This window comes from Oncorhynchus keta, chromosome 35 (genome assembly GCF_023373465.1).
Source record: "Oncorhynchus keta strain PuntledgeMale-10-30-2019 chromosome 35, Oket_V2, whole genome shotgun sequence".
In the NCBI taxonomy this organism is placed as follows: Eukaryota; Metazoa; Chordata; class Actinopteri; order Salmoniformes; family Salmonidae; genus Oncorhynchus; species Oncorhynchus keta.
In genome coordinates, this window is record NC_068455.1 from 27,067,252 (window position 1) to 27,095,114 (window position 27,863).

Below are 27,863 nucleotides of genomic sequence, written 5' to 3' on the forward strand. Positions count from 1 at the left end.
TTTCTTAGTCCCTCTATAATTTTTGGATCTGGTAAAGGAGCATTGGATCATGGAGCAGAGCATGACAGGGGAGATAGACATACAGGACAATGATCATTCCCTCAGCGCCCCCTACTGGATTTTATTAAGTAGACTATACATACTGTATCTGTAATCCATCAATTAATACACTTTCAAAAACTGATCTTGTTTAGTGAATCTGACATCTTTAATGAGTCTTGAACATTTTTTTAAAAGATAGATTAGAAGTCATATAGGTGGAGAAATTGTTTGTTTGTTGCAATGTCATATCAAAATAATCTGTAGTGTTATCCATTGCAAATCAATGTTATTATTCCTACTTTTTCCTAAATGTAAGCAGGTTTCCATCCAACCTTTTTATGCGAGTAAGTGTCGGATAAAACATGTAATGACAGGCCGAATGGAAACAAATGTTTCGATAAACTTTAAAAATGTCGACAAAACTAAATTCGCTAGATGGACAATGTGGATCTACTTTTGTGTCGGTATATTGAATTATGCGGGAAATATCGGTGGAAACGCTTTTATGCGTAAATATTGATATAATAACCATATCGAAATAAACGTGGAGTCACGCGATGACGTGTGTGGTCCTCCCACTACGACACGTAGGGAAAGAATGCAGTTATTAGGCTACAGATGAAATAAATGAATGATAATGAATTTAACAGGAGATCGCGCTCTTGGTTAGAGTGCACGTGCTAATACCAGAGTGGGCACACTTGCTATTTGGTGAGAAAACCATTAGCTGAGTTGAAAATGCGATGGAAACCCATTTAACTTGTTTTTTTATTCGGTACATGAGAACTTAACATCAAAATGTATGTTAATGTAGTATGTCATCACTCACGTAAATTGAGTATATAGTTTGCTTATTGGTCATAGTATAGATATAGTTATTATGCCAAAGATTCTAACATCTTTGTTGTTGGTAGAGTATTTAATTGTATTAAAATAGTTACATTTATTTTTGTAAGGTAAGAAAATGTGGTGTTTTGTTTGTAAATGTACATTTTTTTAATATGAAATTTGGCCAAAATAATTAAATTATTTTCATAACATCGTTTCAACCTATTTCTATCGTAGGTAAATAATCCAAGCAGTACATCTCTCCATAATAGTGTAAAATCTTTATAAATGTGTTCAATTATAAATCTACTGATGTCTTGCCACAGATTCCTTACATGAAAACAATGACAAAAAAGATGCAACACCATTTCTGGGTGGTCATTACAAAAGGTACAATTTGAATGTATGTTTTTCTTAAAACTTCTTCATATAGTGGTTGGCAGGATAATAATAATAATAATTTTAAAAGACACTTCCTTAATTTTGTTAATAAGTAGGTATGTGTGTGGCAACATCCCAACTTTTTCCCCCAACAGATATCAATAAAACCGTTCCAGTAAGGCATGACATAAGGTATAGATAGATACAACATCCTGCTTAAATTGCTCTATTGTTGTTGAATGGACCTAAAGAAAAACACATTTTCCTTCTGATGAGTCAACAGGATTAATTGTAGGTATGTTCTAAGGGTCAGGTCTTGACACGTTCCTGAATAATAAATCAACACATGAGGGAATGGTATCTAAAACAATTGCAAAATATTTACGTGTAGTGATAAGAATTCCTTATAAAAAGTTGGCTCACCAATAGGATATTATTTCTGAACCAATATTCTTAAAAACAAAGAAGTGTCTAGATTATTCCATATATAATATGTGTGGAGAAAAAAACATGCTTATAATTGGAGATCCATGACAAGAAACCCTGCCGATTAAAGGCCAAAATACGAAGTATAAAAGAGGAGACTATTTCCGTGCTTTTAGGGCCGATAATGCAATTATTTCAGGAAATGGGCGTGGCTTCATAGCTTTGAAGAAAAAGGCGGAAAATATGCAGCTGAAGTCCAACGAAAGCGGATACAAATTCATTGCTTGAACTATTTATGACAAATGTTAAGCAATGTAATAAAGTCAGGACTTTTCAAATAAGTTACCTTACACGTTATGTTGTCTGACAATTTGTTAGCGACGCTATCCTTACGAACCACATACCTTATCATTACAGAAGTATGTACCGGTATGTTAGCTAGCTAACGTTACCTGGCTACTAATACATCAAAATTGCCAGTATATTAACTATATGTTTACTAACTATCCAACGTTTATTGACATTATTCCCGTCATTCTTAGCTAAGTGGTAAAGTGCCTTCTGCGTTGTCAATGGACATTTGGGTGGTTTCATAAATTCGCTCTGCTATCTACTCCGATTTCAGAACACTCGTCAATGTTCATTTATTTATTTCACCTTTATTTAACCAGGTAGGCAAGTTGAGAACAAGTTCTCATTTACAATTGCGACCTGAACTAATGTACCAGAGCGCAGAACAACTGATGGATTTACAAACCCGTTGAATATGGCCGGTGTCAGTAAACCTCGGCAAAATGAGTAATTAAGTTGTTGCCAGTAGTAGTTACAGTCACCAACGCTCTGGATAACATGAAAACTGCCAAACCAGCTCTGCCAGGGCGAGCAGAATGGTCAGAGTGGTGTTCTCATTTGTGTCTTCTGTAAGTAGCTAGCAAGTTAGCTTGGGTGCGTGACTGTGGTTTTAAGGTCAGAACGCTGGAATCAACCCTACTCCCCGGCCAGAGCGTCCAGCGTGCGCTCTGACACTCCAGATTGTATTTAAGAACACACCCGTCATAAAATGTCTAGCTAGTAATTTGTTATGCTAACAATCTAGGAAGAGGTTCCATATAAACAGTATCAACTTCCGGTTGACAGGCAAAGCGCTCAACTGAAAGGATACCGTTCGTTTACAGTGCACTAAAATGAACTAATAGTCTTCTTCTGTGAGGTTTAACGGCGGTTGGCATCCAATTTGTTGCATTACCGCCACCTACTAGACCGGAGTACAACTCCCTTATACTTTGCTTGATAAATAAAAATGTACTAAATAAATACCCTACCATCTAACACTACATTCACTAATTTCAAAATTATATAAAATTAACTCCACCAATTAAATGTATTTATTTCTACCTCATGCCATCATTCTGAAAGAATGGGACATCACCACACCCTTGAACTCTTCTGATGTCGAAGTCTCGCACACCCAAATACCTCTCTGCAGCTGCCACCGCAACCTCCATTTTCTGCGATTTCCGTTTCATCCCTGTAGTACAGCTGATAACCATTTCTATAAATGCTAAAAATCCAATTTTGCTGAAACGTATAACACTTTTTGGCCTATCCTTCTGTACGGGTATATCTATGCTACTCTCACCACTCCTACCCCTTAAACCCTTCTTCCTCTACCTTCTTCACTGCCTCAGCATATGACAGCTTCAGCACTACCCTAACCCTGGAAAACTCAACTTGCCTCTCTCGCACGGCTGAACTAATAGTATGTAGTATATACTATACAGTATGTTAGTATGGGTGTTCCAACACAGCTCTAGTTTGTGCTGATGTTTTTCCTAAAATGTCATGAAAAAATGTGGGTGGGATCAGAAAACCAAAACAACATTGCTTTTCGTTTGCTGCGGTTCATCACATGACATCAGTGATTATAATCCACGCATTTATATTGGACAACGGCTCTGTCCATCAAATACGATATGAATGTTTTTCAGTATGAGCTAAAAAAAGAGGTCCTGGAAAAATGTCTACAGTGCCTGATGGCAAGAAATTGGTCCGAAGCCCAAGTGGACTTCGAATGGTCCCGGAGAATGGAGCGTTTAACAGCCCTTTTTCGTTAGATGAACCCCAGTGGGTCCCGGACAAAGAGGTAAGAGACTATTGGAGAGGAAATTACAATAGGGCAACGCCGCTCGGACTTGATACTGGGACAGTAGCCAGCTAACGTTACTTATCCCACGATTGAATACCAAAAGGCGTATGATTATTAGTATAAAAAAAATATACGTGTGCTTTTTTAAAAAAAACATTGTTTTATAACTGCCTAGCTACTTCATTTGGTATGTGTTGGTTTTAACAATGTTCAGCAGTTTGCTAGCTGTAAATGTGATTCCCTAAAAACACGCCTCTTCCTTCGATACAACTACGTCGCGAAGTGACTTTTCACTAGGTTAGGAAAGCATTTTCACTAACCCTTTTCCTAAAGTACTAGGTTAGTTCTCATAACCTGTTACGAAAAAAATACATTCGGGTCGTAGTTGTATCGAAGTGGCGTGTTCAGCTATAAATGCCAAAGCTGCCTGTCGTGTTCTAGCTAGTGACGTGAAGTAAGTTAGACAACATGGAGCCGCCAATACAGTAACTAGTTAGTTAACTCCGTTGTCAAGTAGCTAACGTTAGCTGCTTTGCATCAGGTGCCACCAAAATACAGAACCAAAGTTGCCTCAGCAAGTCATTGCTGATAATTAGAAGTTGTTTTTTTCTCTCCGTCTCTTCGAGATGTTCACATGCATCATGATCTAGTCTGGGCAGCCACCATTGGGCTCGATGTGCACAACCGGATGAAACGCTTATGCCCACCGGCATCCGGTTCATACGTAAAACATTTTTCATTCAGGCTCCAAAGGCTTCGATTTCCTCCTTAACTAGATTTAATGAAGAGAAGGCAAAAAAACGTGGAAAATATGCACACTTTATTGACGTTCATCCATGACTGTGTGGCTATGCACATCTACTCAATCATCAAGTTTGCAGATGACACAACAGTGGTAGGCCTGATTACTGATGAGACTGCCAACAGGGAGGAGGTGAGGGCCCTGGCGGAGTGGTGTCAGGAAAGTAACCTCTCCCTCAACGTAAACAAAACGAAGGAGCTGATCGTGGACTTCAGGAGACAGCAGAGGGAGCACCCCCCATCCACATCAAAGGGGCTGTAGGGGAAAAGTTCCTTGGCGTGCACATCACTGACAACGTGAAATGGTCCATCCACACCGCCAACTTCAACTTCAGGAGGCTGAAGAAATTTGGCTTGGCCCCTAAGACCCTCTACGGATGCACCATTGAGAGCATTCTGTCGGGCTGTATCACCGCCTGGTACGGCAACTGCACCATCCGCAACCACAGGGGTGGTGCAGTCAGCCCATCACATCACCGGGGGCTGACTGCCTGTCCTTCAGGACATCTACAGCACCCGGTGTCACAGGAAGACCAAGAATATCATCAAGGACCTTCCCCACCTGAGCCATACTGTTTTACCCACTTCATATGTGTATATATTGTATTCTTGTCAAGGCTCATCCTATATAACTACTGCTTTTCTATATAGTATACAAATGTTTCTATTCATATAATATCAATAATGTTTATACACGTGATATACTTAGAACAAAAAATATAAACGCAATATGTGAAGTGTGGGTTTCATGAGCTGAAATAAAAGATCCCAGAAATGTTCCAAATGCACAAAAAGCTTATTTCTCTGAAATGTTGTGCACACATTTGTTTACCACTCTGTTAGTGAGCATTTCCAAGATAATCCATCCACCTGACATGTGTGGCATATCATGAAGCGGATATTACACAGGTGCAGCTTGTGCTGGGGACAATAAAAGGCCACTGAAATGTGCCATTTTTTTCACACAACACAATACCAAAGATGTCTCAAGTTTTGGAAGAGCATGCAATTGACATGCTGGAATGTCCAACATCGCTGTTTCAGATCATTAAATGTTCATTTCTCTACCATAAGCTGCCTCCAATGTAACTTTAGAGAATTTGTCAGTACTTCCAACTGGCCTCACCACCACAGACTATGTGTAACCATGCCAGCCCAGGACCTCCACAGGCCACAATCAACAGCCTGATCAACTCTATGCGAAGGAGATGTTGTGCTGCATTAGGCAAATAGTAGTCACACTAGATACTGACTGGTTTTCTGATCCACACCTCTACCTTTCTTTTTTAAGGTATCTGTGACCAACAGATGCATATCTATATTCTGAGTCATGAAGTCCATACATTTTCCTTATATGAACTGTGTTTAATTCAGTAAAATCTTTAAAATTGTTGCATTTTATATTTTTATTTAGTATACATATTTCATTTTTAATATTTGGGATTTGCATGTATTGTTAGGGATTACTGCACTTTTGGATCTAGGAGCATAAGCATTTCGTAACACTTGCGAAATATGTATGCGTGACCAATACATTTTTGGGGGGGGATTTGATTATCCACCACCATGCTAGTGTCTAATGCGTATGAATGCTACTTCTTGATGTTGCGCCCTGCATTCAGCCAGGGGTAAACAACAGACTGATGGCACCTTAATTGGGGAGGAAGGTCTCATGGTAAGGGCTGGAGTGGATTTAATTAAATGCTCCACTCCAGCCATTTATTATGAGCTGTCCTCCCCCAAGCAGCCTCCACTGGTCTGATGCAACCTGACTTGCCTAGTTAATGCAACATCAGAAAGTATCATTCCTATAATTCTAGTTATTAATTAGCCACTCTGGTATGGTGGTGGAAAATGTGTTTCATAAAGAAAGTACACTTTTTAATTTAAAAAAATCAAGTTGAGGTAATCAAAGCCTTTGCTGCCTTAATGGAGAATGTTTTATGTACAAACCGGTCGCTGTGCACATCAAGCCCAGACGATAGTCGAGATCCATAAAGACCACGAGCGGCTACCCAGGCTAATCATGATTATGACATGGGTCCACTTTGGAAAACACTTGAGTGGGGGATGGCCATGAGTCATAGCTGTGTGTGAACCTTACAGTAAACCTGTCCAGCAGCTTGTCACACCACTGCCTCTTCACCCATGTATTTGAATGGTACACTGATCTTTAAGATGCTGTGACATGTGGTGGCATTAAAACAGTCAGTGTTAGGCTAACTTTTACTTGGGTCTCTCTTTATGTAGCATCTCTCTTGTTGTGCTGTGTGTTGTCCTATATTTTTATTTTATATTTAATCCCAGCCCCTGTCCCCGCAAGTGGTCTTTTGCCTTCTGTTAGGCCGTCATTTGTAAATAAGAACTTGTTCTTAACTGACTTGCCTAGTTAAATAAATCAAGTCTGTGGGTATGTTACTGTAAGCCTTAGGTTTGTGATCATCTTAGTGTAAAGGAGAGGTCTTTTGGTAATCAATTTAAACTGTGAATCAAATTGTTGTGTCCATGTTTGAAATTGAGTGAACCAAAATTATGTCCTTTTCCTCTTTCAGTGCCCAAGCTGTATGCAGTGTGACAAAAAATATGACTTCCTTACAAGAAAGGTTTGATTTACTATGATCCCATAATATACATAAGTATGTGGACACTCCTTCAAATTAGTGTATTTGGCTAGTTCAGGCACACCTGTTGCTGACAGGTGTATAAAATTGAGCACACAGCCATGCAATCTCCGTAGACAAACATTGGCAGTAGAATGGACTTACTGAAGAGCTCAGTGACTTTCAAAGTGGCACGATTCATAGGATTGCCACCTTTCAAACAAGTCAGTTTGTGAAATCTCTGGCCTGCTAGAGCTGCCCCGTTCAACTATAAGTGCTGTTATTGTGAAGTGGAACCTCTAGGAGCAACAACTGCTCAGCCGTGAACTGGTAGGCCACATAAGCTCACAGAACGGGACCATCGAGTGCTGAAGCGCTTAGCGCATAAAAATAGTCTGTCCTTGGTTGCAACACTCACTACGGAGTTCCAAACTGCCTCTTGAAGCAACGTTAGCACAATAACTGTTCATCGGTAGCTTCATGAAATGTGTTTGCCAAGCAGCCGTACACAAGCCTAAGGTCACAATGCCAAGCGTCGGCTGGAATGGTGTAAAGCTCGCCGCCACTGGAGTCTGGAGCAGTGGAAAGCGTTCTCTGGAGTGATGAAGTCCAAAGAACAAATATGGGTTTGGTGGATGCCAAGAGAACGCTACCTGCCCGACTGCATAGTGCCAACTAAAGTTTGGTGGAGGAGGAATAGTGCTCTAGGGCTGTTTTTCGTAGTTCGGTCTAGGCCCCTTAGTTCCATTGAAGGGAAATCTTAGCGCACAGCATACAGTGACATTCTAGACAATTCTGTGCTTCCAATTGTGGCAAAAGTTTGGGAAAGGCCCTTTCCTGTTCCAGCATGACAATTCCCTTGTGCACAAAGTGAGGTCCATACAGAAATTGTTTTCTAAGATCGGTGTGGAAGAACTTGACTGGCCTGCACAGAGCCCTGACCTCAACTCCATCGAACACCTTTGGGATTAAGTTGAACACTGACTGTGAGCCAGGCTTAATCGCCCAACATCAGTGCCCCACCTCATTAATGCCGTTGTGGCTGAATGATGCGGGGTCTTGCTTCCAATCTTCCAACATCTAGTTTAAAGTATTTACAGAAGAATGGAGGCTGTTATAGAAGCAAAGGGGGGACCAACTCCATATTAATGCTCATCATTTTGGAATGAGATATTCGACACGCTGGTGTCCACATACTTTTGGTCATGTATTGTGTCAGATAACTGTATTTACATTTTTTTTTACTTGACTTTGAGCCAAAATGTTACTTTTGCCAATAGGATACATTGTTTTGCCTGTTATGATATTTTGCTTCCCTTCCTCTTGTTCTGTTGATGTTTAGCACCACTGTCGGCGGTGTGGCCGGTGTTTCTGTGATAAGTGCTGCAGTAAGAAGGTGGCTCTGCCCAGGATGTGCTTCGTCGACCCAGTCCGTCAATGCGGTGAGTGCAGCCTGGTCTCCCAGAAGGAAATGGAGTTCTACGACAAACAGCTCAAAGTGCTTATGGGAGGTGAGTTCAAAGGAATGAATTATTTATATTTATATATATATATATATATAAGGGCTGTTAGTGAGCAGGGCTAGGTCTGAGGTGATGCTGTCCTGCCCCGCTCTACCCCCTCCTGGCTAGTGAAGAGTGTTGGTGCAGACCAGTGTGGTTATAAATAGGCCCCTTCCACTCAGCCAGGCCCATAATTAAAAATCCATTTGCAGCATGGTGAGCTCCAGGGCAAGGGCCTGCTGCAGTGGCAGGGACCTGGAGAGAAAGCCTTGTAGCATTTTGGACTAATGGGGTCATGTTAGCCAGATAGCATGGTCAAACAATGCTGTATCATTTGTCTGTCCACGAGAGATTATACTATGTAAACAACCAAATTAAGATAGATTTTAGTGTTAACCAAGATGATCCTTTAGTACAACACCAGTGGACTGGGAGGTATCTACAGTTGTATGAATTTAAAGAGGGATTTTTGATTGGTATACTTTTTAAATTGTACTCACTGGTAATGACTTCTCTGTCATACTCAGGTGGTTCTTTTATTGTCACTTTGGGCACCTCAAAGACGTCTGAGACCATGATGTGTCGTCTCTCCAACAACCACAGGTATCGTGAGTGTTTTACATTTTACACAAAGGGAAAGTATCTAGAATGGAGTTATTTAGGTTAATGCTGGAAGTACATATACTGTATCTGTGCTTTGATAGAACCACTTTAGAAAATGTACATTTTCCAGTTGAATGACTTTCAGTACATCACTCTCACCTCTCTTGGTCTCTTATCTCCCTCTCCACTCAGGTATCTTTTCTTTGATGGGGAGAGCCATTTTGAGGTGGAACTGTCTCGGATCTCCAGTATGCAGGTGTTGACGGAGGAGTCCACTCCTGAAGGTAAAGCTCTGGATCAGATGTTCTCTGGCTGGATTGCTCTCAGTACAGAGGGCAGTATGACCGTACAGCAGCGATACTGTGCAGCTCCTTGAACACTTATTGATTTAAGAGACATGGATTCCTGTGGGTGGAGGAACTAGCTCCATCTCCGGAATGACCGGAAGTATAACCATAAATCCACAGTAAAATTCTGTTGACTGTCTTTTCATTGTATTGATTTGAAAACCCTTAACTGATCTAACAGCATGGTAAGTATACTGAGGTGGTGGTTGTGCCTGACTGTTTCCTCTCTGCTTCAATATTAAAACACTCTCTCCCTCTCTCCCTGGGCGGCCTGGCCTTTCTCCTTATGACTTTAGAGAATGACATTCACACTTACACAAGTCTGCTGGACAGTCAGTATATCTCTGAAGGTTAGCACTGTTATACTCCCTCGTCCCCCTCTCCCTTATTCCTCCCCATCTTAAATTCACCTGCCTCCAGAGTTTGTGGCCCTGCTTTTGATAAGGCTGCCTTTGTTATCATTGTACATGCATTTTATATCAGTGGTAGAACAAAGGCAACGTCCTTAAAATCCGTGTCCCATGCATGCTTCCATGGGGGGGGGTTGTGTCTAACTAAACACCCAGAGTGAGTCTCATTGCCCCTCTAACTGTGTCCAGGCTTGTGTTCATAAGGCAACACCAAAACACTTGATTTGACCGTTGCCATGTGGCACCTTCCTGTTTGGGCTGTTTTCTTCCGCTTTGTGCCTACTGAACACAACCCAGTTCACAGCTCAAGACATCCAAACATATTCCCTCATTCCTATCAACTTCTTCTGTGAACGTCTGATATTTTTATTTTTTCAAGTCTATAGATTTCTTAGTGATTTATGGCACATGCCAGTCGTTAACAAAGAAGCACTTGCATGTTTTCTTTAATCAATGTTTGTTATTGTGTCCTTTTGAGATATGTTGTAAGGTTACTTTTTTTTTTTCTTCTCACCAAGGTCATTAGTTTGAACACCAGCCAGATAGCCGTTTTGGTTTACAAAGTCTGAGCTGAAGCTTTTAGAGTACATCCCAAGATAGTGAGTGTCGTTACTGTACCTTACTTAACAACCTGGTCTTATAGCATTTTGTATTATTCTGTACGAAAATCCGAGACGCTCCATTTAGTGTTATATGTTGTGTTTCGTATGGTAAATATTTGTGGATGTCCATCACCCATTTCATATGATACGTTACGAATTATAATTTGTATTATATTTTACAAATTTGCAAAATGTGGAATATGTTACGAATTCTAGCTAGGTGGCGAATGTTAGCTAGGGGTTGGGGTTAAGTTCAGGAGATCGGTTAAAGGGTTAGCCAACATGCTAAAAAGTAGTCAGTAGTTGCTAAAATGCTAAAGTTGTACGTGATGAGATTTGGGTTGGTAGATGTTTGTGTTATATGCTCTCCCACCCCGACCAACCACCCTAAGTAACCATCTGTCTTATGTAACCATACATAACATATTTACATTTACTATGTTACGTATGGTCTGAGACCAGGCTGTGCTTAACTGTGTGTTGTGTCCAGGGGGAAACTCCAGGGCCAGTGGCATGTTGCTCCACTACAAACCCACTGGCTCTCAGGACCCTCAGCAGTTACGCATGGAGGCAGCAGACGACAAGAAGACTGCCTCCTCATGGCTGGCTGCCATGCACAAGGTACACCACATTAACATGCTGGCTTGTGTTTTAAAAGGAAAATTATATTTGATACTACTGGAATTTATGTTGTGATATCCAAGCTTCAGACCTGCCATTACGTACTGTGTATGTGGTTGAATAGTTCTGCCTGTACTATGTCTATTCTCTGACAGGCTGCCAAACTGCTGTATGAAGCTCGGGACCGGTGACTCATTGCTAAGATGCCCAGAGCCTGAGAGTGATGGCACAGACCAAGTGTTTTCTTTCCTACCCTTCCGTCTCACATTCTCTAAATGCTGACAGTGCATTTCAGTAACAATCCATTGAACTATTTGGCCAACCACCCATCTAATGCTGCTATTCTTAATGTTATCATAGACATAAGCCATTTGGCATAACCATTTCCCTTCACGTAATGCTTTTAAGGTCATTTTTTTATGTGATCTGTGACATAGCTAAGTTTCTTTGTTCATGCTGTCTATACTCTACTTTCAGTGCTGGCAGATTTGGATCCTTACCCCTTCCTTAGGGATCCGCAGATTAGTCACTGATTCTAGTGGTATATACACACACACACGTATGTGAACACCCCTTCAAATAAGTGGATTCGGCTATTACGTCCACACCCATTGCTGACAGGTGTATAAAATCGAGCGCACAGCCATACAATCGCCATAGACAAACATTGGCAGTAGAATGGCCTTACTAAAGCCCAGTAACTTTCAACGTGGCACTGTCATACGATTGCCACCTTTCCAAAAAGTCAGTTTGTCAAATTTCTGCCCTGCTAGAGCAGCCCCAGTCAACTGCAAGTGCTGTTGTGAAACGTCTAGGAGCAACAGCGGCTCAGCCACAAAGTGGTAGGCCACACAAGCTCACAGAACTGGACCGATGAGTGCTGAAGCGCATAAAAATCATCTGCCCTCTGTTGCAACATTCACTATCGAGTTCCAAACTGCCTCTGGAAGCAACGTCAGCACAACAACTGTTCGTCGGCAGCTTCATGAAATGGTTGTCCGAACAGATCACCATGCGCAATGCCAAGCGTTGGCTGGAGTGGTGTAAAGCTTGCTACCATTGAACTCTGGAGCAGTGGAAAGCGTTGTCTGGAATAATGAATCACGCTTCACCATCTGGCAGTCCGTTGGACAAATCTGGGTTTGGCAAATGCCAGGAGCACTCTACCTTCCCCAATGCATAGTGCCAACTGTGAAGTTTGGTTGAGGAGGAATAATGGTCTGGGGCTGTTTTTCATGGTTCTGGCTAGGCCCCTTAGTTCCAGTGAAGGGAAATCTTAACACGACAGCATACAAGGACATTCTAGACTATTCTGTGCTTCTGACTTTGTGGCAACAGTTTGGAGAAGGCCCTTTCCTGTTTCAGCATGACAATGCCCTCATGCACAAAGCGAGGTCCATACAGAAATGGTTTGTTGAGATCGGTGTGGAAGAACTTGACTGACTTGCAGAGAGCCCTGACCTCAACCCCATCGAACACCTTTGGGATGAATTGGAACGCCAACTGCGAGCCAGGCCAAATCGCCGAACTTCAGTGCCTGACATCGCTAATGCTTGTGGCTAAATGGAAACGAGTTCCCCCAGCAATGTTCCAACATCTAGTTGAAAGCCTTCCCAGAAGAGTAGAGGCTGTTATAGGAGCAAAGGGAGGACCAACTCCATATTAATGCCTGATTTTGGAATGAGATGTTTGACGAGCAGGTTTCCACATAAGTGTGTGTGTGTGTGTGTGTGTGTACACACAGTTTATTAAATTCTTTAAATGTAGTCCCATACATAGAATTTTTGTATAAACTATTTTGTTAAATATTCCTATTTTAACACAATGCGGTGTATGTACTTTTTACAGCTAAAATATTTAGTATAGTTTTTGTAGCACTTGTATAACAAAAAGTTTATTCCTACACTACAAGATGACTTAAGCATTTTGTTTTCATGTTGGGTTGCTTTAGTTTTTATAAATGAATTGCACAGCCACAACACCAACAATCTAACCCTTAACCTAAGGGTACAATATGCTGTTTAATGTAACACTTTTACTCTTCTGTTTTGTTGGCTTATATCCAACGTATTATGCTTCACATACCAAATAAAATACTTAAGACAGGTTTTCATTTTTGACCAAATATTATTTGTATTATCAAACCAGAGAATTGTGGACATTTAGCCGGAATCTAGAAGGTTGCTGATATTCCTTTTTATTATGTAAAAAAAAAAATCAGGACTGCTCCCAAGTAGGCTACACTCTAATCAATTGTATTAATATGGTAACAGGCATGTTGACATGGTGTTTGCGATGCATTGTGTCAAGAAAAATGCTTACTATGGCTATTCACTTTGAGGACCTTTTAATAGTCCTTGCTTAGTTCACAAGAATGTTGTCTAATGCCCGATGTCCAGAAGCGTTTTGTTTTTCCGGAAGTCTTGCCTGTATTTACCGTACTTATTAAAAAAAAAAAGTATTTTACCTTTATTTAACCAGGCAAGTCAGTTAAGAACAAATTCTTATTTTCAATGACGGCCTGGGAACAGTGGGTTAACTGCCTGTTCAGGGGCAGAACAACAGATTTGTACCTTGTCAGCTGGGGGGTTTGAACTCACAACCTTTCGGTTACTAGTCCAACGCTCTAACCACTAGGCTACTCTGCCGCCCCACACACATGTACTTTGCTTTTCACAGACTCTAACTATCTAGCTTTTATCTAGTTGTACTTCCGTTTGTACAACCGCACTGTAAAGCCACGAACGAGTTGAAAATATTAAACGCATGTGGTACACAGAACTCACCGCAGCCTAGTGTGGTACCCCCCAACGTAGCATTGGGGACTGCTCCGTTGACAATGAATCACTTCTGCCCGAACTCAGTAATGCATCTTATGCCTCATGTCCACTATCTGAATTCACTCAATTTTGTATATATCCTTGCCCTACGGTTCAGGCTTATTTTAATGCCCCGATGCTGGGCATATAAACTGTTTCTGCATGATGCATCAGTATTTGTGATGGCCAGACTCAATTATTTATGTTATCTACATTCAGTATTCACTCAAGTTGAAATTGGTAGTTTTGCACTAGATGGCATTGTCAAATTGACACATTTAGCAGCTATGGTAAGTATCACTGCTCTTTGTGGTCTCCCCTTTTACATCACTGTCCTAATAGTAATCATATTACAATATCTAATATGTGTCAAATGTCCATTATTTTAACTCATTAAATTGTAACTTTTCTCATAAATTGTATTTACAAATCATGACAATGATTGTTGCATTATTAAATGAAAGGTCAATAATAATTTTAACCCTAGGATGCACAGTAAACATGGCGGCCCAAGAATGCATAGGCTGGGTCAAAATGACCCCCTACTGTTATATCTGTTTTATTTATATGGCTCTGAAATATTATACATTTTGTGAGATGTTATTTTGAGTGTTTTTGACCTTTTTCAATAAGTATTTCGTTTGAAATGTTTTTAATCTCAATGGTTTGATACACATTTCAATCAAATGTATTGGTCACATACATGGTTAGCAGATGTTAATGCGAGTGTAGTGAAATACTACACTCGCATGAATGATAACATGAATTCATAACGGCTATTAAAATAAATAGCATTTTTCTTACAATCAATATTACAGTTTCACATTAAACCTTTGTGTGAACAACAAAATAAATCCACCTTAAGCATGTTTTATAATATTTAAAAACATTTTTGAAAATCCAAAGTTCATCATCAATATAAATGACAATGCTAACAATTGAGTTTGCCAAAACGCACCTAAAGGACTCTCACGACCATGAGAAACAAGATTCTCTGGTCTGATGAAACCAAGATTGAACTCCTTGGTCTGAATGGCAAGTGTCAGGTCCGTAGGAAAATCTGCTCATCCACTGTGACACAGTCGCTGGAAGGCTGCCAGGTGGTCTGTTGCCTTTCTGAACACTGGTCGTCTTGTCATCAAGCCTCAGGTAGCGATAGATATCTTCCGACCGACATGGTGTCCTTATATATTGAATGGACTGTAAGATGGCGCTGGCGAGGATGGCTGCCATTTCATGGGCTCTTAACCAACCGTGCTATTTAGTTGTTTTAAAGAATTTATTTTGTACATAATGTTGCTGCTACCGTCTCTTATCACCGAAAAGAGCTTCTGGAAATCATAACAGCGATTACTCACCTTGAACTGGATGAAGAATTTCTCTTTAATGAGTCGAAAGAGGGGGATTTACTCCAGACACCTGAACAGGCCCTCATCCCTGTCATTTGCAGGAGAAAAAGACGCAAGGGGTATTGCAGAAAGAGATCGGGTGCCTTTGTGAGGATCTGTCGATGAGTGGCTAATCTGCCCTTGCCATCCATACTACTGGCCAATGTACAATCGCTGGATAATAAATTGGACAAACTAAAAGCACGTATATCCTACCAACGGGGCATAAATTGTAATATCTTATGTTGCACCGAGTCGTGGCTGAACGACGGCATGAATAACATACAGCTGGCGGGTTATACACTGTATCACCAGGATGGAACAGCAGCCTCTGGTAAGACAAGGGGTGGCGGTCTATGTATATTTGTAAACACCAGCTAGTGAACGATATCTTAGGCAGTCTCAAGGTTTTGCTCGTCAGAGTGTGGTCTACAGCTTTTCATGAGATACTATATCTAGAGAGTTTTCATCTGTATTTTTCATAGCTGTCTACATATCACCACAGACCGATGCTGGCACTACGACTGCATTCAATGAGCTGCATACCACCATAAGCAAATGGGAAAACGCTCATTCAGAGGGAGGGAAACTTCTGTTTTACTGAATTTCTATCAGTATGTTAAATGTGCAACCAGAGGGATAAAAAAACTCGGGACCACCTTTACTCCACACACATATGCATACAAAGCTCTCCCTTCCCCCTCATTTGGCAAATCTGACCCTCATTTGGCAAATCTGACCCTCATTTTATCCTTCTGATTCCTGCTTACAAGCAAAAATTAAAGCAGGAAGCACCAGTGACTCGCTCAATAAAAAAGTGGTAAAATGAAGCAGATGCTAAGCTACAGGACTGTTTTGCTAGCACAGACTGGAATATGTTCCGCGATTCTTCCGATGGCATTGAGGAGTACACCACATCAGTCATTGGCTTCATCAATAAGTGCTTTGATTTTCTTTGAACATCCGCACTGAGCTAAAGGGTAGGGCTGCCGCTTTCAAGGAGTGGGACTCTAACCCGGAAGCTTATAAGAAATCCCGCTATGCCCTCCAACGAACCATCAAACAGGCAAAGCGCCAATATAGAACTAAGATCAAATCGTACAACACTGGCGCCGACGCTCGTCGGATGTGGCAGGGCTTGCAAACTATTATAGACTGCAAAGGGAAGCACAGCCGAGAGCTGCCCACTGACATGAGCCTACCAGACGAGCTAAATTACTTCTATGCTCGCTTCGAGGCAAGTAACACTGAAACATGTATGAGAGCACCAGCTGTTCTGGGTGACTGTGTATTCACGCTCTCCGCAGCTGATGCGAGTAAGACCTTTTAAACAGGCCAACATTCACAAGGCCGCAGGGCCAGACTGATTACCAGGAAGTGTACTCTCTGAGCTTGTGCTGACCAACTGGCAAGTGTCTACACTGACATTTTCAAACTCTCCCTGTCCGGGTCTGTAATAGCGTCATGTTTCAAGCAGACCACCATTGTCCCTGTGCTCAAGAACACTAAGGTAACCTGCCTAAATGACTACCGACCCGTAGCACTCACGTCTGTAGCCATGACAACCCTGATGTCCTTGCCGTGTCTGAATCCTGGCATAGAAAGGCCACCAAAAATTCTGAGATTTCCATACCCAACTAACATTTTCCATCAAGATAGAACTGCCAAAGGGGGCAGAGTTGCAGTCTACTGCAGAGATAGCCTGCAAAGTAATGTCATACTTTCCAGGTCCATACCCAAATAGTTCAAACTACTAATTTTTAGAAATAAGTCTCTCATGGTTGCCGCCTGCTTACCCCCCCAGCTCCCAGCTGTGCCCTGGACACCATTTGCGAATTGATCGCCCCCCCGTCTAGCTTCAGAGTTTGTTCTGTTAGGTGACCTAAACTGGGATATGCTTAACACCCCGGCAGTCCTACAATCTAAGATAGATGCCCTTAATCTCACACACATCGTCAAGGAACCCACCGGGTACAACCCTAAATCTGTAAACAAGGGCACCCTCATAGATGTTATCCTGACCAACTGGCCCTCCAAATACACCTCCGCTGTCTTCAATCAGGATCTCAGCGATCACTGCCTCATTGCCTGTATCCGCGTACGGGCCCGCAGTCAAACGACCACCCCTCATCACTGTCAAACGCTCCCTAAAACACTTCTGCGAGCAGGCCTTTCTAATCAACCTGGCCCGGGTATCCTGGAAGGATATTGACCTCATCCCGTCAGTTGAGGATGCCTGGTGAATCTTTTAAAAGTAACTTCCTCACCATCTTAGATAAGCATGCTCCGTTCAAAAAATGCAGAACTAAGAACAGATATAGCCCTTGGTTCACTCCAGACCTGACTGCCCTCGACCAGCGAATAGTCCCCGCGATATGCAACTGTTCAGGGAAGTCAGGAACCAATACACGCAGTCAGTCAGGAAAGCAAAGGCCAGCTTTTTCAAACAGAGATTTGCATCCTGTAGCTCTAACTCCAAAAAGTACTGGGACACTGTAAAGTCCATGGAGAACAAGAGCACCTCCTCCCAGCTGCCCACTGCACTGAGGCTAGGTAACACGGACACCACTGATAAATCCATGATAATCGAAAACTTCAACAAGCAATTCTCAACGGCTGGCCATGCCTTCCTCCTGGTCCTCTGTCTAACCAATGCTGGCTATCCTGTAAGCTCCAACCTCGGCCAACAGCTCCACCCCCCTCCCCCCCCGCAGCTACTCGCCCAAGCCTCCCCAGCTTCCCTTTACCCAAATCCAGGTAGCAGATGTTCTGAAAGAGCTGCAAAACCTGGACCTGTACAAATCAGCTGGTCTTGAAAATCTGGACCCTCTATTTCTGAAACTATCCACCGCCATTGTCGCAACCCCTATTGCCAGCCTGTTCAACCTTTCTTTCATATCGTCTGAGATCCCCAAGGATTGGAAAGCTGCCGCAGTCATCCCCCTCTTCAAAGTGGGAGACACCCTGGACTCAAACTGTTACAGACCTATATCCATCCTGCCCTGCCTATCTAAGGTCTTCGAAAGCCTAGTCAACAAGCAGATCACTGACCATCTCGAATCCCACCGTACCTTCTCTGCTGTGCAATCTGGTTTCCGAGCCGGTCACGGGTGCACCTCAGCCACGCTCAAGGTACTAAATGATATCATAACCGCCATCGATAAAAGACAGTACTGTGCAGCCGTCTTCATCGACCTGGCCAAGGCTTTCGACTGTCAATCACCATATTCTTATCGGCAGACTCAGTAACCTCGGTTTTTCTAATGACTGCCTTGCCTGGTTCACCAACTACTTTGCAGACAGAGTTCAGTGTGTCAAATCGGAGGGCATGTTGTCCGGTCCTCTGGCAGTCTCTATGGGGGTGCCACAGGGTTCAATTCTTAGGCCGACTCTTTTCTCTGTATATATCACTGATGTTGCTCTTGCTGTGGGTGATTCCCTGATCCACCTCTACGCAGAGGACATCATATCTGTTTACTTCTGGCCCTTCCTTGGACACTGCGCTATCTAACCTCCAAACGAGCTTCAATGCCATACAACACTCCTTCCGTGGCTTCTAACTGCTCTTAAACGCTAGTAAAACCAAATGCATGCTTTTCAACCGTTCGCTGCCTGCACCCGCACGCCCGACTAGCATCACCACCCTGGATGGTTCCGACCTAGAATATGTGGACATCTATAAGTGCTAGGTGTCTGGCTAGACTGTAAACTCTCCTTCCAGACTCATATCAAACATATCAAATCTAGAGTCTGCTTTCTATTTTGCATCAAAGCCTCCTTCACTCACGCTGCCAAACTTACCCTAGTAAAACTGACTATCCTACCGATCCCCGACTTCGGCGACGTCATCTACAAAATAGCTTCCAATACTCTACTCAGCAAACTGGATGCAGTTTATCACAGTGCCATCCTTTTTGTTACTAAAGCACCTTATACCACCCACCACTGCGACCTGTATGCTCTAGTCGGCTGGTCCTCGCTACATATTCGTCGCCAGACCCACAGGTTCCAGCTCATCTACAAGTCCATGCTAGGTAAAGTTCTGCCTTATCTCAGTTCACTGGTCACAATGGCAACACCCACCCGTAGCACGCGCTCCAGCAGATGTATCTCACTGATCATCCCTAAAGCCAACACCTCATTTGGCCGCCTATCCTTCCAGTTCTCTGCTGCCTGTGACTGGAACGAATTGCAAAAATTGCTGAAGTTGGAGACTTTTATCTCCCTCACCAACTTTAAACATCTGCTATCTGAGCAGCTAACTGATCGCTGCAGCAGTACATAGTCCATCTGTAAATAGCCCACCCATTTTTACCTCATCCCCATACTGTTTTTATTTATTTACTTTTCTGCTCTTTTGCACATCAGTATCTCTACCTGTACATGACCATCTGATCATTTATCACTCTAGTGTTAATCTGCTAAATTGTAATTATTCGCCTACCTCATGCCTTTTGCACACAATGTATATAGACTCTCTTTTTTTTTTCTTTTTTCTACTGTGTTATTGACTTGTTTATTGTTTACTCCATGTGTAACTCTGTGTTGCTGTCTGTTCACACTGCTATGCTTTATCTTGGCCAGGTCGCAGTTGTAAATGAGAACTGGTTAAATAAAATAAAATAATATAAACAATATTTAAAAAGGGAAGTGCTTTGAAAGGCTGGTCATGGCTCACATCAACACCATTATCCCAGAAATCCTAGACCCACTTCAATTTGCATACTACCCCAACAGATCCACAGATTATGCAATCTCTACACACTGCCCTTTCCCACCAGGACAAAAGGAACACCTATGTGAGAATGCTATTCATTGACTACAGCCCAGCATTCAACAACATAGTGCCCTCAAAGTTCATCACTAAGCTATGTACCCTGGGACTAAACACCTCCCTCTGCAACTGGATCCTGGACTTCCTGACGGGCCGCACCCCAGGTGGTAAGGGTAGGTAACAACACATCTGCCACTCTGATCCTCAATACGGGGGGCCCCTCAGGGATGCGTGCTCAGTCCCCTCCTGTACTCCCTGTTCACTCATGACTGCACGGCAAGGCATGACTCTAACACCATCACTAAGTTTGCCGATGACACAACAGTGGTAGGCCTGATCACCAACAACGATGAGACCGCATATAGGGAGGAGGTCAGGCACCTTGGCCGTGTGATGTTAGGACAACAACCTCTCCCTCAACATGATCAAGACAAAGGAGATGATTGTGGACTACAGGAAAAGGAGAACTGAGCACACCCCCATTCTCTTTGACGGGGCTGTAGTGGAGCAGATTGAGAGCTTCAAGTTTCTTGGTGTCCACATCACCAACAAACTAACATGGTCCAAACACACCAAACAGTTGTGAAGAGGGCACGGCAAAACCTATACCCCTCAGGAGACTGAAAAATTTGACATGGGTCTTCAGATCCTCAAAAGGTTTTACAGCTGCACCATCGAGAGCAGCCTGACTGGTTACATCAGTGCCTGGTATGGCAACTGCTTTGCTTCTGACCGCAAGGCACTACAGATGGTATTGCGTACGGCCTAGTACATCACTGAGGCCAAGATTCCTGCCATCCAGGACCTATATACCAGGTGGTGTCAGAGGAAGGCCCTAAAAATTGTCAAAGGCTCCAGTCTTTGACAATTCTACCCCCAAGCCATAAGACTACTGAACATCTAATCAAATGGCTACCCAGACTACTTGCAAATAGAAAGGTCAGTTTGACGATTGCAATGCAGTGAATTCCATAGGAAATACATACAGGTCATATTTGGCCCACATATGAAAACTTGGGGTAATGATGCCAAAACTAGTTTTTTAATGAATTATTTTTTAAGTTAAAAAAAAACTAGGATGATAACTTTAAAGACACATTATTTAAGGAATTGATGGAATATTAGATGCTGATATGTTTTTTTTGGGGAAACCAATACAGCATATGCATCCTATGGTTAAAACACCAATTTAAACAGCCCACAGGTAATTTGGACTACAGTTTGAAAGGTCAGAGCAATACAGAATTGTAAACCACACTTTGAACAAATAAATACATATTGGATTTTTTGGGATCCCATTAGCCGATGCCGACAGCAAGTTGTACTGGGGTCGACGCATAATGAAAAGACTACAGACAAAAGACTACAATTGACATACATTTAAAAATATGAACATGTAGTGTGTGTGCCTCTATCAGTTACAGTTACAGTATATACACACAACAAGTAGGTCACATGGAGGAGAGGCGTTGTGTCGTGAGGTGTTCCTTTATTTGTTTTTTGAAACTAGGTTTGCTGTTCACTTGTTATAAGATGGGAGTTCCATGCACTCATGGCTCTGTATAATACTGTACGTTTCCTTGAAATTGTTCTTATCCTGGGGACTGTGAAAAGACCCCAGGTGGCATGTCTGGTGGGGTAAGTGTGTGTGTCAGTGCTGTGTGCAAGTTGACTATGCAAACAATTTGGAATTTCCAACACATTAATGTTTCTCATTAAAACAAGAAGTGACGCAGTCAGTCTTTCCTCAACTCTTAGCAAAAGAGAGACTTGCATGCATAGTATTAAAATTAGCCCTCTGATTACAATGAAGTCAGATCAATACAGAAATATAAACCACACTTTGAACAAATAAATACATAGACTTGTGGCTCTGTTATGGGCCAGCCTCAGTTCTGAGCTCCTGAGTGGCGTAGCGGTCTAAGGCACTGCATTTCAGTGCTAGAGACAACTACAGACGTCACTACAGACAACCTGTTTCGAATCCAGGCTGTATCACAACCGGCTGTTATTGGGAGTCCCATAGGGCGGCGTACAATTGGCCCAGCGTCGTCCGGGTTTGACCAGGGTGGGCGGAATTCTAAATAAGAATTTGTTCTTTACTGACTTGCCTAATTAAAGAAAGGTTCATTTTTAAATAAATGTAAATACAAGATCATTATTTTCAGCACTTGTCCCTATGACTGGATAATAATCAATAAAAAAATATATAAAACTGGAGCCTGCAAGACTTGATTTGTGGAGTGTGGTGTCAAAAAAGTATATCTTATGTTTAGAATGAGGTTATGATGACACTGAAAAGAAAGATGTCAAGTCACAAGACAAGGATTTAGGGTCGTGTCTCTTTAAAAATGTCAGTCCATTGCATTCAGTGATATAACTGTGTACATGGGTCGCTATCATGTGGAGCTAAAAGGGTGTGTTTGTAGTAGCAGTTTGATATTTTTTTTAAAGATTTTGAGTATTTTTTTCTTCATATACTGGATCAACAAATATCATTACTAATCACGTACGAGGCAGGAACATTCTCTGGTGGCACATTTCTATTAAAAAGGGATAGAGAATTATCACTACTGGGCATATCACCCTCGAAAATCAGTTTGGACCAATCCATTTCCCAAGCATGAAAACGCACATGTGGGCTTGGCAATGCATGGTAGTCTGTCTATCTTGTTACCTCATTGCAGTAAATAATGTGTGGTTTAGAATCCAAATAACAGTACATTTAGGCTATATACATTGTCTATTCACTACAAAACATTTAAATAGATTTAGCTGACGCACTGGCTTGGAAATCTACTCGGGAGACTTGCTATCAGCTAAAGTTTGCTAGCCACATCGCTGTCAGCAGCATCGCCTTTGAATTGGCTGGTGCGTATTCATTATCCAGTATTTTCTCAACAATTCATCACCACCTTTTGGAAACCATGTTACCCATTAGGCTACACAGAATTATGTTTAAAACCAAAACCTAACCTAGTAGATTGTAGAAAGTTTGCGGTCAGTGATTCCAACCCTCACGGCTATTGAAGATTTAGGACGGGGTCGTTATTTCATTTATCTAGGTACGATATTAAACATGCGGAACAATCATTGACGGAAATGTCAAGCACATTAGACCAGTACAAGCGCATTTGACAGAATGACACTTAAATGTACAGCAAACTAGTTAGATAAATGATCACCACGCTTTGCCACGTAACGTTAGCTAAGGGTGTAGTGGCGCATTTATACCCCAAGCGTCCAGGGTCAGGTTACAGAGGATTTATGAAAGTGTTAGTTAGGCTATCATATTATTGTGATAGTAATTATTTCCAAACGTGATATGCAGTCACTCATGCAGTTTCAGTTGATTTAATTGTTGTTGGCAGTAGGTTATGCTTGTAGGCCACCACCTTTTGGTTGGAAGAATACATGACATGTGTAGATTTTTATGTAGCCAATAAATGCAACTCTTACAAAATGGGACTTCCACAAAAATGTGGCCCAGTTTCTTCTCTGTTCCCCAGGCTGAGCAGTGTGAGCAGACTTCACCATGAGTTCAAGAGTGTGTAAGAACTGTGGGGGCACAGACATCGATGTGGACCAGGCCAGAGGCGATGCGGTGTGCGTGGGCTGTGGCTCAGTCCTGGAGGACAACATTATCGTCTCCGAGGTCCAGTTCATGGAGACAGGAGGGGGCGGCTCCTCTGCTGTGGGACAGTTTGTAGCTGGAGATGGTATGTGCAGATGGATTGTAGGTTGGTTATAATGACAAGAGCTACATTATTCTGAGAGGTAGCCCATTCATAGATAACTACCTTTTAGTGCCTATTGATGACGGTATCTTATTTTTTTAAGAGCCCTGATGCTTGCTCTAGACGTTAACACGCATCACTCCTCGGTCCCTTTTGGAGGCATAAGGAACATGTCTTTCAAATCAGCACAAAATAATTACTACACACCTTTTATAGGGTTAGTGTTCCCACATGGCCAGATCTCCATGTTACAGCACTTGTTTATGAAAAACAGCCAGTGACCACCTGTGCTAATGCTCTGAACACCTGTGTGTTAGCTTGACTCTGGAGGAAGTGTAGTTTGTCAACTGGAGGCACACACAGCGTATGGATCTGTGCAAATCAGATACAGTTAGCATGTCTTTTTTTATTTCAAATAATATTTATTGCTGATATGAAAGAAGGGTTATGTTTCAAAAGCGTTTAGCAAGCAATGATTATTGAAGTTTCTAAACGTTAAAATACAGCATTGGAATTGTAGTTCACACAGAGCCAGCCGTGGAATCTTATGGAGAGAAGGGTTTTCGAGAGCTAAGAGACATTACTTATAAGAAGTATAAAAAACTTTTATATCACTTTATTCCTGCAGTTTTTCATGACATTAAGTTAGTCACTTGGATTGCAGAATGGTATTTTTGCAGAATACATGGCCCTGGCTAGTCTTTCCAGTAGCTGTGCGTGGGTGATATCTCTGAGGAAGCTAAGCCAGTAAGAAAGCCATATTACAACCGTTGTTGTCATATTTGCATTGTTTGCTCTAACCCATTCGTTCATACGCCACCGTGGTAAATTCAACTACATATTTGTTTAATCACAAAACCGAATAGCGATATCTGTCATGTGAAGTCCACAAAGCAAATATTGCATGTTCCAAACAGTTATGACCTGCAGCATGTTTAAGTTAATGTTTTCGACAGTTTACTAAACAACTACTGATTTAGAACCACTGAGTTGGCAAGTCGGCACAAAGACAACAGGAGCACTGCATCCGCTATTCCACCACTATTTCAACTTAAACATTTAAACATCATGAAAACAAAGCTATATATACTAAGTGTAATACACTGAAAACAAACTTAAAGATGCCAATTACCAAAAACAATTTATTCCAATCAATTTAGCTAAATATCATGTGGTTGTCCATGGTACTTATTTCTGTGTGCATGCGCAAAATGTTTTTGGACTCACCCTACGCCAATGCCATCCTCCTCTTTCATGTTGGCAAAACGGTCTATGCCTCATACGGTACACTTACATTTTTTTGTCATAGGCTACCTAGCTAAAATGCTTGCTAGCCTAACTTCCTCGCATGGGCAACAATGGACCAGCTGAGTTAGCTAGCTATACTGAACAAAAATATAAACAAAACATGTAATGTTGGTCTCATGAGCTGAAATAACAGATCCCAGAAATGTTCTATACGGATAGATTATTTATCTCAAATTTAGTGTACAAATTTGTCTACATCCCTGTTAGTGAGCAATTCTTCTTTGCCAAGATAATCCATCCACATGACAGGTGTAGCATATCAAGAAGCTGATATTATAGGTGCATCTTGTGCTGGAACAATATAAAGCCACTCTAAATTGTGCAGTTTTGTCACACAACACAATGCCACAGATGTCTCATGTTTTGAGGGAGTGTGCAATTGCCATGCTGACTGCAGGAATGTTCACCAGAGCTGTTGTCAGATAATTGAATGTTCATTTCTCTCCCATAAGCTGCCTCCAATGTCTTTTTAGAGAATTTGGCAGTACGTCCAACCGGCCTCACAACCCCAGACCACGTGTAACCACGCCAGCTCGGGATCACCTGTGGGATTGTCTGAGGGGGAAGGAGGTTTATTTCTGTCTGTAATAAAGCCATTTTGTGCGGAAAAACTAATTCTGATTGGCTGGGCCTGCCTCCCCAGTGGGTGGGCCTTCCCTCCCAGACCTACCCATGGCAGTGCCCCTGCCCAGTCATGTGAAATCCATAAATTGGAGCCTAATTTATTTCAATTGACTGATTTCCTTCCATGAACTGTAACTCAGAAAAATCTTTGAAATTGTTGCGCGTTGGGTTTATATTTTTGTTCAGTATAGTTAACGTGAGCCTACTAGACTAATTCTAGGCTAGATATTGAACTTCAATCATCTCAGGCCAGTTGTCATCAGATCAGATCAGATCAGAATCGTTGTCATAATCATTGGCCTGTACAGAGAATTAAGTAAAAACCAGAAGTCCGATCTCAATCCATGACTTGACTTTTTCCACATTTTGTTGTTACAGCCTGAATTTAAAATAGATTGGTGGCAAGGCCCTGCGATAGACTAGCGTCCTTTCCAGGTGGTGTACTTGTACATCAAGCTGCCTCGCACTGCAGAAACAGGCATCCTGCCCTATGAGCTGTTCTGGCTCTCGCAAGCCAATGCTCGAAGTCTACTTACTACACAGAATACCCTATAATGTCAAAGTGGAATTATGGTTTGCATTTTTTTTTTAATGAATAAAAAATTAAAAGCTTTAATGTCTTTAGTCAAGTATTCAACCCCTTTTGTTATGGTAAACCTAAATAAGTTCAGGAGTAAATATGTGCTTGAGTCACAAGTTCCATGGACTTGCTCTGTGTGCAATAATAGTGTTTAACGTGATTTCTTTAATGACCACCTCATATCTGTACCTCACACATACAATTATCTGTAAGGTCCCTTAGTCGAGCAGTGAATTTCAAGCACAGATTCAACCACAAAGACCAGGGATGTTTTCAAATGTTTCGCGAAGAAGGCACCTATTGGTAGATTGGGGGGATAATAAAAATAAAAAGCAGTCATTGAATATCCCTTTGAGTATTTTAGGCCGTCATTGTAAATAAGAATTTGTTTTTAAAACCTGTTAGGGATGTTGGTTCCTGCACAGGAACCAAATCAGCGGAAATTTCAGAGTGCCACCTATAGTTTTTTCGATAAAACTCAAACTTTCATTAAAACACACGCAAGATACTCAATTAAAGCTACACTCGTTGTGAATCTAGCCAACATGTCAGATTTGTAAAATGCTTTTCGGCGAAAGCATGAGAAGCTATTATCTGATAGCATGCACCCCCCAAAATACCCGAACGAGACCTAAACAAGATTTTGCGGTAGCCAGCGCTACACAAAACGCAGAAATAAAATATAAAACATTCATTATCTTTGACGAGCTTCTTTGTTGGCACTCCTATATGTCCCATAAACATCACAATTGGGTATTTTTCCCGATTAAATCTGTCATTGTATACCCAAAATGTCATTTTATGAAGGCCGGTCTGATCCAGGAAAATTCACCTTTACAAGACGCAACGTCACTTTTTAAAATTAAAAACGTTGCCTATAAACTTATACAAATCACTTCAAACTACTTTTCTAAACAAACTTTAGGTATTAATAAACGTTAATAATCTATCAAATTGATCACGGGGCGATCTGTATTCGATAGCAGCAAGTCTTGAAATCATCGTCCATGTTTTCATTTTCATAACTTCCTCCGGTGCGCCCCAAGACAGGAAGTGCCTATACTTCATCTCACCAAGGATAAACCAGCCATGAAATGCCAGTACTGGCGACATCGTGTGGAAGCTGTAGGCATTGTAATCGGATCCTCATCTATTTTCTATCGCCTTAGACAATACATTGACTGGCAGATGAATATTTTTTGTGTGTTTTTGGTGAACAGTTTTCCCAGGGATTTTTACTCCTAAACATGTTCTGTTATAGCCACAGACACGATTTAACCAGTTTTAGAGACTTCAGAGTGTTTTCTATACACACATACTTATC

At 41.7% G+C, this 27,863-nt stretch overlaps 2 protein-coding genes across 4 annotated transcripts in view; both read left to right on the plus strand.

Moving 5' to 3' along the window:
* The first annotated feature begins 3,614 nt into the window (after positions 1-3,614).
* On the plus strand, positions 3,615-13,417 carry zfyve21 (zinc finger, FYVE domain containing 21). 3 transcript variants are annotated; one of them, XM_035752122.2, is made up of 8 exons: positions 3,628-3,820; positions 7,177-7,227; positions 8,567-8,735; positions 9,254-9,329; positions 9,522-9,613; positions 9,973-10,026; positions 11,179-11,309; positions 11,465-13,417. In XM_035752122.2, exons 1-8 carry the CDS (start codon positions 3,695-3,697, stop codon positions 11,498-11,500), a joined length of 735 nt encoding a protein of 244 aa, XP_035608015.1. In that variant the 5' UTR covers positions 3,628-3,694; the 3' UTR covers positions 11,501-13,417. The 3 variants fall into 3 exon arrangements, with proteins under 3 accessions (XP_035608016.1, XP_035608015.1, XP_035608017.1); XM_035752123.2 differs by lacking the exon at positions 7,177-7,227 and having other exon boundaries at positions 3,615-3,820; XM_035752124.2 differs by lacking the exon at positions 9,973-10,026 and having other exon boundaries at positions 3,631-3,820.
* Positions 13,418-22,938: 9,521 nt separating this feature from the next.
* brf1a (BRF1 RNA polymerase III transcription initiation factor subunit a) overlaps positions 22,939-27,863 on the plus strand; it is a 71,231-nt gene continuing 66,306 nt past the window's right edge. Inside the window, exons 1-2 of the mRNA XM_035752126.2 lie at positions 22,939-23,161; positions 23,781-24,009. Of these exons, the coding sequence (XP_035608019.1) occupies positions 23,826-24,009 (184 nt within the window). The 5' untranslated portion in view covers positions 22,939-23,161; positions 23,781-23,825. The remainder of the gene's footprint in view (positions 23,162-23,780; positions 24,010-27,863) is intronic.